The sequence below is a fragment of the Myodes glareolus genome, chromosome 4 (assembly GCF_982192425.1).
Source record: "Myodes glareolus chromosome 4, mMyoGla1.1, whole genome shotgun sequence".
NCBI classification, from domain to species: Eukaryota; Metazoa; Chordata; class Mammalia; order Rodentia; family Cricetidae; genus Myodes; species Myodes glareolus.
Window position 1 is genome coordinate 45,829,859 of NC_142029.1, and position 22,720 is coordinate 45,852,578.

Sequence of the window (22,720 nt, forward strand, 5' to 3'; positions counted from 1 at the left end):
AAAAAAGTTATAGCAAAGACATCTAAGCAGGGACTCCACACAAAAATCCGACAAAGAGCTTCTTAATCTTACTACAAAACAAGATCTCAAGAAGGAATGGGCCCTGACTTGGGGACAGTCTCACCTCAGACCTCTTCATAGCTACAGCGCTCTTTCAACACTAGACTTATTACACAGTAATGCCACAGGGTTCCACAAAATTCAGAAATGGACAATTACCACTCTCATTATCTTTGGTTTTTTGTTTGCTTGCTTTTGTTGTTGTTTTGTTTTTAGTGAAGTCAGAAGACAGCTGTATGAGTGGACCAGGCTCTCTTGTCCTAGAGATAACCCCTCAGAAGCCCCTCTAGTAACTCAGAAGGCATTCTGGGTTACTAGAAAGAGAGGGAGACAATGGGAAAGCCTGGTTGCCTGGAGGCTGCACTGGGTCTCCTGCAGGTCAGCAGCGCTTCAGTCTGCAGCATCTGCAAAGCCCAGAATCTCACTCCTCTCTCAGAATCTGTGTTGGTCACTTGATTTTCCCAAGAGCAGATAGCAATGTCATTCTGTGGAGTCTGTGGCCCAGAAAGAAGGGTCAGATTTATATTGTCAAGCCCCACGGTAAGAAGAAACTTGGCAATAAAAGAACATTTATCATGACCCAGGTCGCACGTCAAAGTATCAGTTATGAAACATTCCATACTCTCCACATACCAAGCACGGCAAAGTCAATCCAAAGAATGGAGAAGATTAAACTTATATAAAAACATGGAAATCATTAAATCAACTTGACACACTTAAATATCCTAAATATGTGCTATCCTTTATAGAATTACTAAATAAATAAGAAAATCCATTAAAATGTACTTCAAAATAACAGGCACACGCCAGTACTAATCATGAGCTCCTAACTGACAAAAGCATTTCCTAAAATATAATACGCTATCTTGAATTTTGATTTCAGTTATTAACTTTCAAATGAGATCACTTACAAGTGCTTAGAAAACAATTTAATGTTTTTATTGGATGTCACTATAATCTATTGTGCCTTTAAACTTTACACGTGGCAGACTATTTAAGAAACTATCTGAAACAGAAAATGAAATATAGCTATTGGCATTGAAGCTGAGGAGACATATTATCCTTTCAAATATCCCATGGTTCTGTGTATGCTAGAAACTGAGTTCGTGCTTGCTCCTTCTAGAGACGAGCAGGGCGGCAATTGGTAAGCTACTCCCTGTGTCCACGGTCTAGATTCAAACAAGAGCAAAACACACACACCCACCATTTTTTATTGTTTTTTTTATTGAGCTATATATAATTCTCCACTCCTCTCCCTTCTTCTCCCCTATGCTTCTACCCTCTCCCATGATTTCCATGCTCCCAATTTACTTAGGAGATCTTGTCTTTTTCTACTTCCCATGTAGATTAGATCCATTTTTATCTCTCAGGGTCCTCTTTGTTGTTTAGGTTCTCTGGGATTGTGAGTTGTAGGCTGGTTTTTCTTTGGTTTATGTCTAAGAGCCACTTATGAGTGAGTACATATGATATTTGTTTTTCTGGGTCAGGGTTACCTCACTCAATATGATGTTTTCAAGATCCATCCATTTGCCCAAAAATATCAAGATGTCATTATATCTTTTCTGCTGTGTAGTACTCCACCATGTAAATGTACCACATTTTCCTTATCTATTCTTTAGTTGAGAGATATTTAGGTTGTTTTCAGATTCTGGCTATGACAAACAATGCTGCTATGAACATAGTTGAGCACATTTCCTTGTGGTACGGTTGAGTATCCTTTGGATATATACACTGATGTGAGATTCCCCTATGTATGCTATGGTAGTATTGCTGGATCTGGAGGTAGGCTATCTTCTCATTTTCTGAGAAATCACCATACTGATATCTAAAGGGGTTGTATCAGTTTGCACTCCCACCAGCAATGGAGGAGTGTTCCCTTAACCCCACACCCTCTCCAGCATAAGTTGTCATCAGTGTTTTTGATATTGGCCTTTCTTACAGGTATAAAATGGAATCTCAGTGTTGTTTGATTTGCATTTCTCTGATAGCTAAGGATGTTGAGCACTTTCTTCAGTGTCTTTCAGCCATTTTAGATTCCTCTGTTGAGAATTCTCTGTTAAGGTCTGCACCCCATCTTTTATTGAATTATTTGTTCTTTTAATGATCAATTTCTTAAGTTCTTTGTATATTTTGAGATCAGCCCTTTGTCTGATGTGGGGTTAGTGAAAATCTTTTCCCATTCTGTAGGCTGTCGTTTTGTCTTGTTGACCGTGTTCTTTGCTTTACAGAAGCTTCCCAGTTTCAGGAGGTCCCATCTATAAAGTGTTTCTCTCAGTGTCTGTGCTACTAGGGTTATATTTAGGAAATAGTCTCCTGTGCCAATGTGTTCAAGTGTACTTCCCACTTTTTCTTCTATGAGTCTCAGTATGGTTGGCTTTATGTTGAGGTATTTCATCCATTTGAACTTGAGTACTGTGCATGGAGATAGCTACAGACCTATTTTCATTCTTCTACATGTTAATATCCAGTTATGCCAGCACCATTTGTTGAATATGCTTTCTTTTTTTCATTTGATTTTTTTTTGATTCTATGTCAAAATTAGTTGTTTGTAGGCACACATATTTTATATGCTTATAGAATCAATTCATGTTGTCATTGCCATACATATATTTGTGGAATTAATCTTTATGTACAAACCAATTCTATAAAAGTAACTAATGGCTCCTCAGAATAAAGCTGAATATCAAGAATAAAGCAACAATGTTAGTCTCTAAAAAGAGAGCTTCAGAGTATTCCTTTTAAGGACACAAAATACAGTCGGGGTCTTCTGTGAAGCCATGAAGATAAGGAGTGAGGAAACATGCTAAGTCTGAGGTTTGGGGGTTTTGTTTTGGGGTTTTTAAATTTTTGTTTGTTTGTTTGTTTTTCAAGATAGGGTTTCTCTGGGTAACAGTCCAGACTGTCCTGGAACTCACTTTGTAGACCAGGCTGGCCTTGAACTCATAGGCTGCCTCTGCCTCCTGAGTGCTGGTATTAAAGGTGTGCACCACCACAGCCCAGCTTATAAAGCATTATTTCTAAAAAGGAAAGAACTGGTTTTTACCTTGGACTCTTGAGATAAAATTATCCTAATATATCTAGGTAAGTGATTTTTATAGTGCCTATGCTGCTCCTGGTAGCTCCTTACTGTTACACCTTCCCACCAGTCTAATATGTGTTCCCAGTACCTCCTCAATTATTTGGCAAATGTCTTGTGAACCTACTTAAAATCAAGAATTCATTTTCTATAATAAAATACCTAGTTATAATGGAAACTTATTTTATAATTTTTACATGTATTTATTTAAAGGGGGTGTACCTGCCATGGGAACTGTGGGAGTTGGTTCTCCTTCTACTGTGTGGGTTCTGGGTATCAACCTCAGGTAATCAGATTTGGTACCAAGAATGCTTACAAAATGAGCCATCTCATTGTCCGAGTGGAAACATTTAAATCCCTATCTTGCTTGATTCACTGCTATATGGAGGTGAAGTTGAGGGGTGGGGGCTGTTAATCCTCTAATAAGGAAATTAATTCTTCATCTTCATTGCCACCTCTCCAGAATCTAGCTTCTTCCTCCTGTGAGGCTAAAGCTCAGATTCTAATGAGATTAATGTATAAGACAACACTCATTCACAAGAAAATAGGCCACACTTATTACTCAATATATAAATTTTAAGAACTTTTAATCAAATAATTAAAATAATCCCAGACACACACACACACACACACACACACACACACACACACACACACACACACTTAACCTTTCTGTAACACCATTTATGATTTTATATTCATATTTGGCTACAGTAAGGCACTCTATATAATGCTGACCCTGAACTACAGTTGTTTTGTATAGTATAAGGAACTTTCTGTCTCCAGAATCTTGCATCAGTTCCCTAGCCATCCTGGCTTCCGCTTCCTACTTAATCAGAACAAACTAATAAACACACAATTAAAGAAGTCACCCCCGACAAGCAACACCCACATGTTCACTCTAAGTCTTCAGCTCATGAGTACGTGGGTAGTCACAGGCCGATGAAGATCACAGATATGGCTGGTTTGCAGCAGAACTGTCAGATCATCAAGTGTTCTAGCACAACACAGGGGGAGTTCATATAGGATACAACAAGGCAAGGGCATAGTTTGGATGATGAAACTAAAATTTGGAACAAATACAAGATTTAGAATTCAACTCAGGATACCATCAAACTTCTCAATGTTCATGAATTATAGACTCCTGAATCTAGGGCCAGGGTTGCCAGTTCTGACACACAAAATCCTTGAAAGGCATTGCTTCTGTCATACAGAAAAGCCCAAACACCCAAGTTTAACAGCTCTTCCCAAGCTCATGACCCATCTCTGTCTAAACTTCTGACTCGCTGCTGTCTAAGCTCAGGACCCACCGCTGTCTAAGTTCATGCCCCACCACTATCTAAGATCATGACCTGCTGCACTGCCTAAACCAAAATGAAAGGGAAGCAAAGAGGAAAATCAGGAGCAGAGCCCAGCTGCTGGGGCCAAATGGTAGGCACACTTCTGACTTGCACTGAAGTGCAGGAGACAGTTAAACATTACCAGGGGATCTTGCCTTCAGCCAAACTTTCATAAATTAGATGTTTACTGTGAATGAAGATCTGGGGTGGGGGGAAGTCCCCTGGTACCTCTAGTAGAAGTGGGAGGTGTCCATAATGAAAATGCTAGAACATTGATTTCATAAGGACTTCCCTCAGGAGATTTCCATTCATCCAAGATTATTTAATGAGGCTTTACCAAAATCTAAGCAACCTAGGTGAAGAGAAATATTTAACTCAAGTTTCCTGTAGCTCCTAACATGGACAACGAAATACCCAGTTTAAATCCACTGAAAGACTAAGACCTAAAATAGGGCTAAACAACATAGTCCCTGCTCAGCACCTCAACAGGGCTCTGGGATAATAGGAGAGAATAGCTCAATGACCTACAACTCTCATAGTCTATACAAAAAATCTCAAGGAAAATCCAAAGGCAGACAGTAAGAGAAACAAAAAGAAGGGCACCGAGGGACAGTATATAACCTAATCAAGCCAGATAAGCAAAACTGGCAGCAAGACTAGATGTCAGCAAGATTAGCTCCAGTGATTCCAAACACTAACTTTCAACAAATCACACAAAAATGATACAAGATATCCAGTCACATGAGACAAAGTAAAACAAAAGAAGGAGATCTAGATGTTCAGCAATTTTGAAACAGTCAGACCGCGAACTGGAAATGACTATGACTCAGCTACAAAAAGCTTAACTCGAAGGAAATCGACGCCATGCAGGGACATATGGGTAACATCACCAGACATGGAAATCAAAGTCATACTGCTGAAATTGCCTTTGATGGGCTCATCAGTGAACCAGACACAGCAGAGGAAAGAATAAGTAAGCCTGAAAAACAGCCAGCAGAAGTTCTGAAAATTGGAACACAAAGAGAAAAGGCAAGAAAAAAAAGTGGCAAAATAGTTAAGAACTGTGGGACAACCACAAAGGTGTGGCGATTGCACATGGGAAGACAAAAAAAGAAAAAAAGAACAGAGTATTTGAGGCAACAATGACTGAGAATCTTACGAAGTTAATGACAAACACCAATCCACAGATCCCAAATAAATCAGGACAAAGAGCTTCTAAAAACTTATGTAGACATAGTAGAGTCAAACTGCAGAGGACTGAAGACAAGGCAGATCTTGAAAGAAGCTGTAGTGGGAACCCCATCTTCCCACACAGGAAGAAGGACAAGGTTACACCGGCCTTCCTTTCTGAAATCATGTAAGCAAGAGAATAAAGGAAGAAAACATTCACCACTCAACAATTAGTTAATGCAATTATCCTTCAAAGGCACAGCATAAATAAAACTATCTCAGACACTGAGGAAATGTGGAAATGTTAAGCATTTTAAGAGAGAATAAAGACTTAAGATTGAAACTATATAAAACAGCAGTTCTCAACTGGGTCATGGCCCCTTTGAGGGTCAAACAACCTGATCACCGGGGTCATATATCAGATCTCTGCATTACAATTCATAACAGCAGCAAAGTTACATTAACCATGTAGCAACAAAAGAATTTTATGACTGGGGGTCACCACAACATGAGGAACTGTATTAACGGGCCACAGCATTGGGAAGAGCGAGAACCATCAATACAAACAAAGGAAGAGAATTGGAAAGGGAATAAGTAAAGGTGAAATAAAATCTTTTTCTTTTCTTCAGTTGCCCTAAATTGTTAATTTTATTCAACATGACAGTACACTGTAGATAAGTGAAATACCTGGATCGGGAACAGTGGGGAGGGAGTAGGAAGCTGTTGGACATCTGGACTGCCCACGGAGTCATTCCATGCTGTGTGGGAATAGACTTGAAAGAGATACGCTGCAAATTCTCTGTTTATTGCCAACTCTTGGAGCAGCCACTGGACATTTTCTTAATGAAAGATAAAACTAGTAGGCTAAGACATAAGAGAAAATGAATTTATGGTATTTATTTCTCCTTACCCCAAATAACTTTCTTGCCATTCTTTCCCATAATTTACCTAGACTTGTTTGGGGTTTCAAAGCTTTAACCATAGTTGACTAATACTACAGATAAATCAAATATTTTAACAACAATTGTTTACTGGGAGCCAGGTGGTGGTGGTACATGCCTTTAATCCCAGCACTCAGGTGAATCTCTGTGAGTTCGAGGCCAGCCAGATCCACAAGAGCTAGTTCCAGGACAAGTTCCAAGCTCCTAAGCTACAGAGAAACACTGTCTTGAAAAAAAAATTGTTTACTAAGACCCAAGTTCAGAGGATACAATAGAAATTAAACAGGCAAGAATTCTTCACAGAATTTTTATTAGATATAAATAAAAATATAAAAAGTAAATTATCGACATGGTATGGGTAATCTATAATATGCAGAAAAGCAAAACATATAAAACAAATAGTATGAGATGTACAAAGAAGCCAAAATTATACAATGGTAAAAAAACAACAACAAATGGTGCTGGTCAAACTGGATGCCAGCACGCAGAAGAATGCAAACAGACTCAAGTCCAAGTGGACCAGAGACCTCAAGATAAACCAGATACACTGAACTTAATAGAAGAGAAAGTGGGAACAGCCTTGAGTGCATTGGCACAGGAGACAACTTCCTGAATAGAACACCAATCGCACAGGTACTAATCAGCATGGATCTCCCTGGGAAAGGGAAAGAGAAGATACCTCTTGGGTAAACTGGAGGCAGGACAGATGGGGAGAGTAATGAAAGAGATGTCTTGATAGGGGTGGGCATTTAGGGGTTAGGTTTCTCCCTAATGGCACCAGAGAAACCACCAGAAATGCACAAGGATGAGCCCAGCTAAGAATCCTAGCAGTAGTGGACACAGTGCCTGAACTGGCCTCCTCCTGTAATCAGACTGGTGACTGCCCTAATTGTCATCAGAAAGCCTCCATCCACTAACTGATGAGAACAAATGCAGAGCTCCACAGCCAAGTACCGGGCCGAGCGCCAGGAATCCTGCTGAAGAGAGGGAAGAAGGACTGTAAGAGCAAGAGGGGTCAGGGTCATCACAAGAAAACCCAGAGAAACAACTAACCTGGGCTCACAGGAGTTCACAGACTGAACCGACAGCTAAGGGAGTCTGCATGGGACCAAACTCTAGATATGTGTGACAGTTATATAGCTTGGTCTGTTTTTGAGACTCCTAACAATGGGATCAGGGCCTGTCCCTAACGCTTGAGCTGGCTTATGGGAACCATACTGGGTTGCCTAGCCCAGTCTTAATGCAAAATAAGGAGCTTATAGTCCCACTTCAACTTGATATGCCACGTTTTGTTGACACCCATGGGAGGCCTGTCCCCCTCTGAACAGAAACAAAGGAGGAGTGGTTGGGGGAGGGACAGAGGAAGCAGCAGAAGGAAAATAATGCAAGCAGAGGAAGGAGAGGAATGTGTAGTCAGTATGTAAAATAAATAAAAAATTTAATTAAAAAAGATCAACAATTAACAAATTGAAACTGAACCTGAAAAACTTCTGTAAGGCAAAGGACATTGTTGAAAGGACAGAACGACAGACCACAGAAGAAAAGAGCTTCACCAAACCCACATCTGACAGAGGACTAATATCCAAAATATTATATAAAGAACTCAGGAAACTAGACATCCAAAAAACAAATAAGCGAATTAAAAATGGTGTACAGATCTAGACGAGAATTCTCAACAGAGGACATCCAAAATATCAAGAATTACTTAAAGAAATGCTTAATCAACATCCTTAGTTATCAGGGAAATGGAAATCAAAAATGACTGTGAGATTCCATCTTACACCTGTCAGAAGGTCTAAGATCCAAAATACAAGTGACACCTCATGCTGGAGGCTTTAACTAGCAACTGATGGAAACAGACGCAGAGATCCACAGCAAATGTTAGGTGGAGCACAGGGAATCCGGCAGAAGAGGAGGAAGGATGATAGTAGGACCCTTGTAGGACCCAGTGATGCAAAGGGCACCACAAGAAAACCCACAGAACTAACTACCATAAGGGCTCACAGAGACTGAACTGACAACCAGGGAGCCTGTGTAAGACTGACCTAGGCCCTTTGCATGTATGTAAAGGTATGTAATTTGGTCTTTGTGTGAGACTCCTAGCCGTGAGAGCAGGTTAAGTCTCTGACTCTGTTACCTGCTTTTGGGACCCACTCCTTCTACTGGATAGACTCAACCAGTCTTACCATGGCTGGCTAATATCCATGGGAGGCCTGCCTGTATCTGAAGACAAGCAGTAGAGGAGGAGTAGATGGGGTCGGGGGCTGACTGGGAAGAGGGGAGGAATAGGAAACTTTAATTGGGTATAAAAACAAAAAAATTATATGAATAAATAAATAAACAACAACAAAAAGAAATGCAAGGCAAAGCTTAGTAAGTTTTTCCTCTTGAGTCAATTGTTTTGCCAAATTTGACTCCTGATCTCAGTGAAAAACGTCAAGCGGCAAGGGAAAGCTGGCATTCATAGAAAGAGTACAACAGGCAGGATGAGAATTTTTCTAGGTTAATTGTGTGATGTGATGTGGTAATTAACACTTTCAACTGACTCATAATGCATTAAAGGCTGTGACCCTGCCTGCTCCAAGCGTCAAAAGCACATGTAGGGTGAGTACTTCCACTGCAGCCCTAGCTGGAAACTGAGCAAGGCTGAATTCCAGCCTCTCTTCCCACATCGCGGTACCCTCAGGCACACCTACGACACCGCGAGTGATGCAGCGGCCACAGAACATAACAACAACTAGGAATCTCAAGTCCTGAGTGATTTTTATCACTTTACAGTTCAGATCGTTTCAGCCACCGGATGTCCCATCTACATTAAACTGACGTTTTCAGCCTACCGAAACTAAATTAGCCTTAGCCATTCATTCTAGGAAATAAAAATCACGGTTGCTGGTTACAGCACTTAATAAAGGTAACTTAGTGTCTGTACTGTTATTCCAACCATTACAACTCTCCTGTGTACAATTATTATCTGCCCAAAATTCATGGGCCAAGAAACTAAGCAAATAGTTTCTGTAGACTGTAAATGCAGTAGACGGACCTAAGCATTGATTTGGAATCCCAGGTTTCTCCTCTACACATCTTGGGACATGGGCTCTAAAGCCTGGGGGAAAAAAAATCACATTACTAACATTCCTGTTCTAAGAGTTAGTTCTATACATTGCCTGTCTGAACACACATGTGCAAGTACACACACAGTAAATAATAATAATAAAATCTAAAACCTTCATCTATACAGAGCCTAGAGATTTGGTGCAGAGCCAGGGTGGCAGGGGAGACAACAGTCCTGTGTGAGGGTGAGGAACACATGGTTTACAAATGGAGGATTAGAAAAAAGACGGTGTTAGCACTAAGAATTAACAATAGATTTGGTAGATATGTTCATGCTAACTCAAGGGCTATGTACCTTGTTCCTCTGAACCCTGCTGTATGATCTTAAAGAACTATGGCCAACTTACTCAACACTCTGCAATACCTGCTATGCTTTACACACACAGCAAAGGCTCTGAGCTCAACGATGATCAGGCAAAGAAAGTGGCATCCTATAAAAACCCCATCATCACACCTTGCAGCAGGTGAAGGCTGACATGGGAGATAATGTATGCTGTGAATATGTTTTATTGCCACTGGCTAATAAAGAAGCTGCTTTAGGACAATGGCTTAACAGAATAAAGCCAGGCTGAAAGAGATATAGAGAGAGTAGGTGGAGTCAGGGAAAAGCCATACAGCCGCCCACAGGAGACAGACGCCTCCACCGAAGCTCTCTGAAACTTTGCTAGTAGGCCACGACCTCATGGTGATACACAGATTAATAGAGATGGGTTTAGGATATACCAGCTATCTGGAAATATGCTTAAGCTATTGGCCAAATAGTATTGCGAATAATATAGTTTATGTGTGGTTATTTCTGGTCTGGGCAGAATGGAAAAAACGAGCGGCTTCAAACAACATAAGGTGCCATGACTTCAGATGAAGATTATTTCTCCTAAATGCTATACACAACAAATTAAATGAAACCCATGAGGCAGCCAAGACAGCAGGAAGTTTTCAAAATATTGTAAGTATCTTTCCAGGCATTCCAGGCATTCCCAGTGACTTTTAATTTTAAACACTTAGAGAACAACTTTTTTAAAAATTATCCTTGGTGAACAATCTTTTTTATTACTATTTAAAAAAATTAGTAATTGTACATCATAATCCTACAAAATCCCAGTAGGCAGGTGGTTGAGATCTGAGGATTGTGAGTTTGAAGCCAGGCTGAGCTAGTTTGAGGCTACCTAAAAAAGTCATCCAGACTTTTTTTTTTTGAGGTAATCTTTCTTTTTATTCATTTAATTAACAATCTTCACTGGGCAGTGGTGATGCACACCTTTAATCCCAGCACTCCAAATCTACACAGAAAAACTCTGTCTCAAAAAACCAAAATAATAATAATGACAACAATAATAATAACAATCTTCAGAGAAATTCCCATGTAGGGAAGACCGTAGAAGCTGTTGCTACTTTTCTAACTATTCAGACAAAAGAGAGACCTAAGAAATACAATCACAAAACAAACTCAAACACAGACAGGCTCAGATCTGTGTTAACTTTAATATAGCCTTAGCAGTGTGTGCTATATATAAGAGCACTTTACTATTTCTTAAAATTAAGTCACAAAAAAGGTGTTTTTTAAAACATGTCAGAATTTCTCTATTCATGCCTTTATTTTTGTTATATAAATGAAGTACATCAATTCTATCATCTATCTCACAGAGTCCTTACAACAAACCAGGTGACATCTAAGAAACTACGGGAACGGCAGAGATGGAAAGGGGAGGCGCTCTGTTTTCAGGGTATATGGTTCTACACTCAACACAAAAGATTGAATATAAACAAATCTGGCGTGGATTAGTGCAGAGAATGAAAACACTGAGTTGAGGGTAACATCTTAAGCACATTGGTTTTTGACAAGCTTCACTGAGCAAAACAGATCTCTGGAGATTTCAAAGGTAGGACAGCTAGTCTAGCGGGAAACCAGGCAGAGACAGCGACAGTAGAATTCCAAGCAGATGACCTGATACATCTTGACCTCACTTCAGTTAGAAGAGAACAGCCAGCCACATTAGCGAAGGCAAGGGAAAACAGCAACAAGGTCAGGAAGGCACCAGGAAGCCAGGTGGCACAGGACCTTTTGTGTTAGTACAAAGCCTGTTTTCACTCTGAAGGCAATGGCAATGTTTGCCAAGTTCTGAGCAAAGAAATTACTCAACATAGAACCATCTTGGCCTCTGTGCTCAGAATACACTGGAGGGCAACAAGTGGGGAGGCTGTGAGCCAGGTAGAAAACTACAATAATCCCAAGAAGAGAGATTAATTAACAGGCAATGAAAAAGATGGTTAAATCCTGGATATACTGAAATAGCAAAAGCTTTGCAGGCAGGCTACATATGGAGTCGTAATTCTTACTCTGAGGAACAAGCAAGGTGGGTTGTCTTTTATTGAGACGGAAAAGGGGAAGCAGAAGCTGGCTTACGGGCAGGTGCAAGAGCAGGTGTCCTGCTTGGTCTACTGCAGATTCAAGTAGAAACGTCAATAAAAAGGCTGGCTACACATTCTGGAATTTTGAGATGTCCAAGCTAGAAATCCAGACTTAAGAGTGACAAATAAAAAGATCTCAGATTAGATGAGATCACCAAGAGGCAGAGATGAATAGTTTATATTAAGGTTTCAGGAGAATGAACAAGGAAAACCCAAGAAAAGTCCAAAAGAGCACTTGGTGAGAGGTGAGGCAGGTCACAGAAGAAAGCTGTCCTCTGAGCGGTAAAGCTTTTCTTTACCTATATGCTGAGTAAGTTTTTTATTTGTAATCTCAGACATGAAATTACTAAGGTCAGGAAAAACTTTTGAACAGACAATTTTTTAAAATTATGTATTTTTACTTTATGTGCACTGGTGTTCTGGCTTGCATGGATGTCTGTGTGAGGCTGACGGATTTCCTGGAACTGGAGTTGCAGATAGTTGTGAGCTGCCAAGTGGGTGCTGGGAATGGAGTCCGGGTCCTCTGGAAAACCAGCCAGTGATATTAACAACCGAGCCATCTCTTCAGCCCCAAATAGACAAGTCTGGAGGAGCAGTCTGTGCTACACTACCAAAGATGTTAGTTAACACTGAGGCCACTTAACACGTTCTGACTCAGTCACTGTACTAGACACATGAAATGATACCCAAATTACCCACCGTTACGCCAGAGATCACCTAAGTCACTGAGAACAACTCCACCATAGACCCACTTCATCACAAAGCATGGCCAATTCTTTCCCAGGATGACCTACATCCAATTACTCCCTGAAAAAGAAGCATACAGGATAGGCCAGTGCAGACCAAAGAGCAACAGCCGTAGCTGGTGGAATTCTCTGAGGAATGAGTGGAGACTGTTGTACCTGTGGAACCACTCAGCCTCCCCTTCTGTCTTTCATCCCTGGGAGTTAACCTCAAAGACCCTTCTTGCAAAACCCTTAAACCCTGAGCTTCCTCTCAGAATATGCCTCCCAGGTAACCTAGTGGATGACCAGGTGATAAGATAGGTCCTTTGACCTATGTCAGCCACTGATAGCCATAAGGATTCTGTCACTGATAGTAAATAATCCATGGCGCAAGGTAGCTCCAACTGCTAATATGCTCTCCTGGGGTGACCCGCTTGGTGTATTAGTAGGAGAGAATGTTTACTGGAATGTTACTTAAGAGTTTTTGAGAAAACACACTAAAAGGGAAATAGGAAAAGAACACAGGACTCGAGGGCAAACAACTGTCAACATGGGGGCCAAAGACCTCTGATTGCATATACAAAGAGACTTTCAAATTCTTTGTGTGGTTTCTCAGCAGAAGACTCTGATGATGAGAACAGGGCACTGAGCCATCAGTGAGCATTCAAGATTCCCATGCAGGCGAATTTGCTACGGCCAAGTCTTAGTAGAGTGGTTGGGTTCTTACTGCATGGGGAGGGATGTCTGGCTTGACCTCCCCAAATCTTAAATCCTCAGAGTCAACACCATTCATGACCTTACAAGAGCTGTCTTCTTTTCTCTTCTCACTGTTGGTTAAGACAGAGACTTTCCCTCCAGGTGACAGTATGAACCCATCTAGCCCCCGTCGATTCCTGAATCTCTTCCAGACCCTCTCAGGTCTATAAGAGTATCTTATCACATTAGAAGTCACGCAGTGCATGCTGGGGCTCAGACAGGATGAGAACAGCTGTACCCCAGAGGAATGAATTTAGATAGCTTGTATTAGCCAGGAACAGTACAACTGAGTTTAAGAGGGTGTTTGATCAGATGAACCCTAATGTTAGGTAGTGATTTCCTGACAGTCTCCTGAGATGCAGAATTTAACAACCGGCAGGAATCCCTAGAGATGGAACTAAGTGAGTATTAAGACTGTTAGATAGCCAGACAGTGGTGGCACACGCCTTTAAACCCAGCACTCAGGAGGCAGAAGCAGGCAGATCTCTGTGAGTTCGAGGCCAATTTGGTCTACAAAGCAAGTTCCAGGACAGTAAGGATTGTTACACAAAGAAACCCTGTCTCTAAAAAACAAAACAAAACAAAACAAACAAACAAACAAAAAGGTGATTGCTAGATGCCTACCCAAACCAATGGCCCATACTAAATGAAGCCGAGATTCCAGAAGCACTGTCGTGGATGGCAGAAGCAGGGGTTACCAGACTCAGAGAAGGATATTCTGGAATGTACAAATTACATACTGAAAAACAAAACAAAACAAAACACATCAGATGACTAGGTTCTATAACAATGACAAAAAAAAAAAACATACCAAGTACCAAAGCCACATGGAATATGCTGATGAAATGCCCCCAAATTACTGAAAAGCTTACTCCTGTCTTTCAGAAGGCCAGGATGGACAGAAAAGTTGATCTATAAGAAGGCTCACTGATAGCAGTGAGAAGGATGATAGAACTCCAGGAAGAAGTCTGGTGGGTGGCATTCAGAGGGGAACAACAGCGTGTGTGTGAGAATTGCGCACAGTTATGAGAGCTAATGATACAGCTTTCCTAGAGTCTGTCACTCAGTGTTTGCCACCAAAAGAAATCAAAGACTAACAGCTACACAATTGAAAGTAGTTAACGCAATAAAGTTGCAATTGCTTGTGCAATATCCAAACTTGAGCTAATCTTTTACCCAAAAGCCATGGGCAGAAGAGGCCTAGTTTCCAGGAGGCAAGATTTTGCAATACTTTGGCAAGAATATATGAAAGTAATTCCCTCCAGTTCTTCAGAGAGATCTACAATGCTTAATCAGGTAGCTACACTGGGGGAAGTGCTCAGGCACTTTGAGGACTTTGGCCAGAGTCTACAGTGATATCTGGAGACCTGAAACATCAGGTGCTACTCCCTCCCCCTCTTCTATGAAGGCAATAATAAATGGAGCCCCAACCAGGTGCTCAGAAAAGTTAGAGTAAGACCACAGATCTATCCTGTGACAGATTTCTCAACTGAGATATTCTGATTTCATACTTCATTAAGTGTGTCACAGTATCTACAAGTCCTTGACCTACACAGGAAGAGTTACCATAGAGCAAACAAAGATGATTTGATACCATTCTACCCACCCTATCACTGCCAACACAGTAAGTTAAGAAGCCAGAAGGGTTTTGGTGGTGGGGACATGGGGAAATTAGTGGCTGTTAACAATCTCAACAGCACTTAGGGTGGTCCCAAGTGCTATTCCCCAGGTGTGGGGCCCATGCTGCAGCACCGCTTCTCCCTCCGAAAGTGTTAGTCCCCAAAACGCTCAACACATCACATCACAGTCTGGGGCCCAGTAACTCCAACTGCGATAGTTACACCCCAACGGTGAATTTAAGTCATGTTTCCTTATAAAATGACCTTTCTTCATTAGCCATTATCTAGCTGGGCAAAGCTTGGTTTTGCTTCTAAACAGCTCCAGAAGGGACAATATCAAAATGATACTTTTAAGTCTCTGTTACTTTTCTCTGAGAAGGATCCAGAATACAACTGACTTCCTCCGGATATATTCGCATTTTCCCCATTTTTGTTTTTGAGCAGTCTCATTATATAGTGCAGGCTGAACTGGAGCTCATAGCGATCCTTCTGCATCAGTTTCCAAATTCGTAGGATTACAGGTATGAGCAAGTATGCCTGACTAGAAATGCTTTCTGCATTAAAAACTACTGTTGAGTCTATTAATCCCCATTTCCTTTTCATGTATCTTAAGTAATCCCCCAATTTTTAATGATCTTATTTTATGTGCCCGAGTGTATGTCTGTGTGAGGGTGTCAGATCACCTGGAACTGGAGTTACAAGACAGTTGTGAGCTGCCTGTGGGTGCTGGGAATTAAACGTGGGTCCTCTGGAAGAACAGCCAATACTTTTAACCACTGAGCCATCTCTCCAGCCCCATAATGCCCCAATTTAAAATTAAAACTATAAGTTGTTTTTCTGATCCTACACTGAAAAAGATCATCCCAACTTGGTGCCTCTCGGTTTCTCCAGAAAGCTTTCGTAGTTTCCATATGGCTTTTCTCTATGCAGCATCTCTAGGAGCTCAGGACTCGCTTCATAAATGAACAATGAACTTGTCTTATCTAGGGAGATTTATTATTAGGGAGACTTCACAAACTGACAGTGAAGCAAAATGTGTTGCAAGTTTCATTTCCTATTCTTTTAGGTGGCTTCATGGCGCTACCTAAACAATCTCTTGATTATGTTGTTATTTATAAAGTTGATAATCACAACCTTACATAAGATTTTTTTAGGGACTAGAGAGATGGCTCAGAGGTTAAGAGCACTGATCGTTCTTCCAGAGGTCCTGAGTTCAATTCCCAGCAACCACACGGTGGCTCACAACCATCTGTAATGAAATCTGGTGCCCTCTTCTGGCCTGCAGGCATATATGCAGACAGAATACTGTAAACAAAATAAATAAATCTGAAAAAAGATTTTTGAATAAAACATAAAATTCCATATGAATAAAAAGTAGAAATGAATGCTATTACTTAATTTTGATCTTAAACTATTCTCAAATAGTTTGATTCTCAACGATTTCTATGTATAAATATAGCTTACTGTGTAAGTAGGAAAGTAACAAATTAATCAACCGTTTTTTTAAAGTAGTCCACACCGATTTAAAAGTATACTCTGCATTAAACCCCATGAAGAAAAAGCCAATATAGTTAAATGCTATACAGACTGATGAAAAAAAAACACTTTTTTTTCTGTTTGTTACAATTTTAAATTATAAGAAACAAAAAGACAATTCTAGTTACATGAGATCCCAGTGATAAAGTTATTTACAAATTTATATATTAAATAAGTATATAAATATATATTTAACATATATATATATATATATATATATATAAACACTAATGGTTTTATGGCTGCACACTAACAAAATGAATGACTGTCAGCTGGCATGGCAAAATTCCCTCTGAGTATATTACTAAAATTACCACAGAATCTCTTTCACAAGGAAAAAGTTGCCACAGGCCCACAATCAAATGCTAACTACATTAGATGAAAATTCAGTAGTACATTTAATCAAATCCTGTAGATTTAAGCAGACATGCATAAACTGAGTGATAGCCTGGTTCTCCCTCTATTATAGGCTCTGGGGTTGCATAGTTCACGCTCAGTCCCCACCTCTTCCTTCTCCGACCACAAAAGGGTCCAATATCAGCCACAAACATGAATGAAGAGCAGATTTTACCAGCAGCCAGAAAAAATGCCAAAAATGTAAAAGAGGAAAAGGCTTCCTTTTTATATTTACTGTCACTGGCCAGGCCCCGTTTCCATCAGCACGCACTTCAGATGCGATCTGTGGGTTCAGTGTAGAACGGACGAATATCATCATGTATGTCCATAGAAACAATGGCTATTCTAAAGACACAGCTCCTCCTTCAGGGAAAAGAACAGAGGCAGCTTTGGGGGACAGATACAGTAATGCTACCATTTGGTCAGGAAAAGTTATAGCGGGGAGAAGGGTAGTTTTCTCTTGTTCATATTAAATCTAATTATTAAACCATACTGAATCAAACTTAGGAGATTTTAATAGTCATGTAGTTTGGTTTCTGACTTTTGAAATTCAAGTCAAATACAGATAAAATAAAGATTATGCATACTTGGAAGAAACTGCCTCCATGAATTCATCCAAAAACTCGTCATACTCAGGACCTCTCGTTCTCTTCTGCCGCAGTCCGATGTACAACGGGTCTTTAAGTAACTCCTAGTGTTAAGAAAAGAGTTACCATAAAAAGAATTAGCAATGAGAAAGTCATTTACTTTTCCTTAGCCTGTTTCATCATCTCTATAAGAGATAGAGCCAGAAATAAAATCTTGGCATACTGATTCATAATTAGCCTACAGTCACTACTTACTTAATGCTTCACAGAGTCCATACTGCTAAATATTACAACATTCTGGGTTAGTCTGGGGAAAAGAAAAGTAATTAAAACATGCCAGTGATGCTCATTAGAAAAGCTCCATTCAGATTTTAGAGATGAAATTGATCATACATGGAAATAACTTTTAGTTTTAAAGATGTACAACAGCTTATAAATAGAAAGATAACAATTCTCTTCACAGATTTCCATTTCCAAAAAATAAAATCTTCAAACATTTTGAGTGTACTTGTTATTTGACTACTGACCTCCTTAAGAGAGACTATTTTTAGCCTTGACCAGGGTTTTCTAAAGCTTTTTAAACCTTATAGCTTGCTGATTCTTAAACTGTTGAACCTGAGACAGCATTATTCTGTTCAAGTATTGGCATAATCAACCCTTAACATTTTAATAAATCAATTGTTAAATTGAAATATAATATGGTGTAAAACATGCCAATTAGTAGCAAAAATTCTCAACAAATTAATATCTATGAAAAACATAGCTAATGGCATATTTTAAAGTAAAAGACTAAATTATCTTCAGATTCAGAACAATGCAAGAGTATCTGTCCTTATCCCTTTCCTTCATCACTACACTAGAGATGCTAGTCATTACAATAAGGCAAGAAAAAGACAAGCACATAGACTGGGAAGGGAAGAACTAGCACTTTGAACCTGCATATGTAAATAGAAAATAGAAAATTATGTAAATAGAAAATAGAAGTAATCTACAAAGTCCATATATGTAAGAACAATACACAGAAACAAATGTATCTCATCATCTTTGTAGTGGACGGTTGAAAATATAAGCTATAACTCTATTTTACAATCGAAACCACAAAAGGCCCGGGGGATATTTACCAGCACATGTGTAAGACTTGAGCACTGGAAACCATAAAGCACTGCTTTTAGAAAACTTCTAAATGGTTTTCTTAGGAAAAGGGAAAAAATATCTCAGAGGGCAGAGTCAAGAACTCACAGGAGGGCAAAATCAAAAACCTGAAAACAATGAGCTCCAGAAACGCACTGAGGAATCAAATCTGGGCCAAACAGGTGGCTCGATGTCCAGGATGGCTTTCCTGGCTGTGGACCTTCTAGGACCACAGGACTCCTATTCCTCCCATTTTGATTAGGAATGTTGTTCATTTATTCTGTCCGATCTGGATGAGAGGACCCTAGCTTCAGAGCCATTCCTGTTACTGGAATGAAAACTTGATGGAGTCTGGGATGGAAATCCTTTCTTGTGATGTATAATGTAAATAATCTATGAGTAAGAATTTAGATGGAGGAAAGTACACATGTGCACACCTGCCCTTGTGTAATTATTACCAGCACTCTCTTTCGTTGTGAGATGCCCTTGCTTTGACCAACACATCTTACCTGCAATGTGCTGCTGAACAAGTGGTCAAGGGATTTTGCTCACTGGAAGCTAACATGTTAAATCACATAAATGTAAAACATAAAACCTGAAACCCAGGACTGTTGTAAAGCCCAGCTGTTCCTGAAGGCATAAAAACTCTTTAAACAACCCATTGGCAGGCTTCTGGGTAGCCGAGGTTAAACTGCCAATGTGCTACTAATGGCTGCCAATATTAAAATACTTTTTCCAAGTCTGGAATATATTTAGACTCCAAATATGAGATTTAGAGGAAAAAGAAAGAAAATACAGATGAGGAAAAATGTGTCCCTTTGCCTTTCTCCAATTCTTTCCCACACTGATAACTGGAGGACATAACATAAAGAAGTGTGATTGAGGCAACTCAGTGGGTAAGGGCATTTTCCACTACCCAGATGTCCAAAGTTCAATTTCCAGAACTCACAGGGCAGAAGGAAAGAGCCAACTCCTACAGACCGCCCTCTTTCTCTTACACTTACACTTACACACACACACACACACACACAAATTCAAAAGATAAAAATAATCATAATAGTTAATTTTAAGATTTATTAATATATACAAAAATTAATACATACAAAATGCAATTTAAAGAGGAACCAGCCAGAGGAGAGCAGGGTTATGGGAGGACAGTGGTGGAGGGGAATAAATGAGAACAAGTTATATCAGATATGTATGAAGACACAATGGTGGAACCCATTACTTTGAATTCTCACCTAAACAAAATGAGAAAAAGAGAGGAAGTGGAGATGACTGTAGTTTATAGGCTGTCACAGAAGGAAGCGACAGAATACTCTGCATTATGAAACCGTTATTCAACCTCTGACTTCCACATCCACACACATACATGCACGCGTGCTCTCACACACATACATGGGCACCTACACACGTGTTCACACACACATACATGGTCACCTACACACATGTGCTCACACACACATACATGGGCATCTACACATGTGCTCACATACACATAAACACAGATACACACATGCACATCACATTCATATACATATGCAAAAATAAGAATACAACAACACTTTTAACACCAAAAGATAAATATGGAAGTAAAAATTAAAAATTAGATAGCTGATAGATATGTTCTATATACACATAGGTTTTTCATGACAGGGTTTCTCTGTAAATGAGATACATTTTTAAAAGAAGATAATGTGAAAAATCCAAGGCAACCAGTCAACTTGACAATTCTAAGATCCATTTTCATGAAATCTTTTGTTTCTGACAACTCATGTAATCTATCAATGCAAGAACTTCTATTGTAGATTCCAGTGATCAAGCTTCTCTATGTCCACATGATATTGATAACCTTGCAAGAGAAAGTCTTGGTGGAGACTGGAGGTTAGAGCACTGGCTGCTCTTGCAGGGGACCTGGGTCAGTTCCCAGTGCCCACATTGTGGTTCACAACCATGCCTCATAAGCACCTCAAATTTCAGTTCCAGGGGATCTAACAACTACTTCTAACATCATGGGCACCAGGCAAATATGTGGTACAAACACATTCATGTAAACAAAATACTCACACAAATGAATAAAAATGTACAAATAATTTTAAAGGACCAGCTTTAAAATTGTTCAAATGATTATATACTTATTTCAGCTTTATTCCTCTTCAATAACACCTAGAATTTTCAAGACACACAACAGATCTTGTAGGTTTTATTTTATCTGACTTCCTTATATCACTTCAGCTTTTTTTAAAATACATGGAAATTAAAATAAAATCTTAATAGCAATATACACATAAAATTTTAAAACAGTATCTTTAAACAGGTTACCTTTGATTACTAAGTCATTTCTAGACCTATGGAATTAGCTTTCTGCACAATGTAAAGGTAACAATTAGAAAGAAATTATGGAAGCAAGTTATCCATTGCTTCAAATAATAATGGCATCAAGACTTACCAAAGCATTTGAGACCACTAAGGCAGAAAACCATAAATCATACTACAGAGATGAGAAAAGCACAGAAAAGGTGATTTTCTTATAAAAGCTGGAGGCAGAGTTGAGAGAAGTGGGGTTACTTAGATAAAAATGAGTATGTTTTATGAAGTTCATGAAGTACAAAACACAGAAATTGGCACCACTTTTTTTTAAAACAGCCAGCTGTTTTATACACTCAAAACACGTACCTCATTTTCTGTTCCCACGTCCAAAATGACAGGTAAGCACTGTTGTGGGTTCACCCCTCCACAGGCTGTGTACAGGGCCAGTTTACCCACAGGGATGCCCATCCCATTACAACCGAGGTCTCCTAAGCCTAGAATTCGCTCTCCGTCAGTCACCACAATGGCCTAGAAGAAAGAAAAGACAAGTCCATCTCTCCTGCTCTCCAGTCCTATAGGTAATGAATGGCCTGTAACGAAACACTGAGCTACAAGAAGGCATAAATTAAATTTACATAATTGAATGTTTATTCATAGCCATTAGGGAAGAAGAAATAGGTTTGATCGATATATGTTGAACATTATACGAAGTTGTATGTATGATTAATTATATTACTGTAAAAAGAAGAGAAGGTGTGAAATAGAAATTCAAACAACACAAATAACTTACTCTTCAATCAAGAGAACAAATGAGAAATTAGAGCTCAAACTGCAAACAAGAGCACAGGGCAGCTGTCAGACTAGCCAAGGCCCCTCAGTGCTATTACAGGAGTGTCCAGAATGAGGCACTGCAAAAGCGCTAGGTAGATAGGAAAGTCACACCTCTGCTCCCGAGGCTCTGGCCTCTTACTCCCGGAAATACCTGACACTGTTATCTCCAGAACATGCTCAGTTTAGTCAGCTACACTAATTAATTGCCTGATGACCTTTTCCTAGAACTGATTAATTTTGCTTAGATTATTTCTACTTACTCAGAATAATAATGTACAACACGTTACTCATATAGAGGACTTACTTTACAGAATTTAATATCATCATTACAATTAAGGCACTCAATATCTTTATTCTTTGATTCATGGTCACAACATAAGTTAAAAAAACCAATTTATTAGAAAAATTTGAAATGCTGCTCTCAAAATATCCATGGAATAGCAATGGACTTAAGATTCTATTTCTTACTTATTTTTAATTCACTTATTGTATGTGTAGGGTGTTCTGCCTGTGTGTACGTCTGTGAATCACAGGCATGCTGGATGCCCACGGAGACCAAAAAATGGCACTGAATTCCTTTGGACTGGATGCTTGTTGGTGCTGGGAATCATCCTGGGGTTTCGAGAAGAGCAGTCAGGCTTTTAACTGATGAGCCCTCATTCCAGCCTGATGTGGGAGGTCCTCTGTATATGTGTTGCTTTTATTGATTAATGAATAAAGAA

At 39.6% G+C, this 22,720-nt stretch overlaps 1 protein-coding gene across 1 annotated transcript in view; it reads right to left on the reverse strand.

Annotated features, from left to right (window-relative positions):
* The window catches only part of Me1 (malic enzyme 1), a 113,561-nt gene that overhangs the window by 45,994 nt on the left and 44,847 nt on the right, over nucleotides 1-22,720 (reverse strand). The window contains exons 5-6 of the mRNA XM_085689482.2: nucleotides 21,534-21,695; nucleotides 17,727-17,830 (exon numbers count right to left, since the gene is read on the reverse strand). Coding sequence (XP_085545608.2) covers nucleotides 17,727-17,830; nucleotides 21,534-21,695 — 266 coding nt within the window. The remainder of the gene's footprint in view (nucleotides 1-17,726; nucleotides 17,831-21,533; nucleotides 21,696-22,720) is intronic.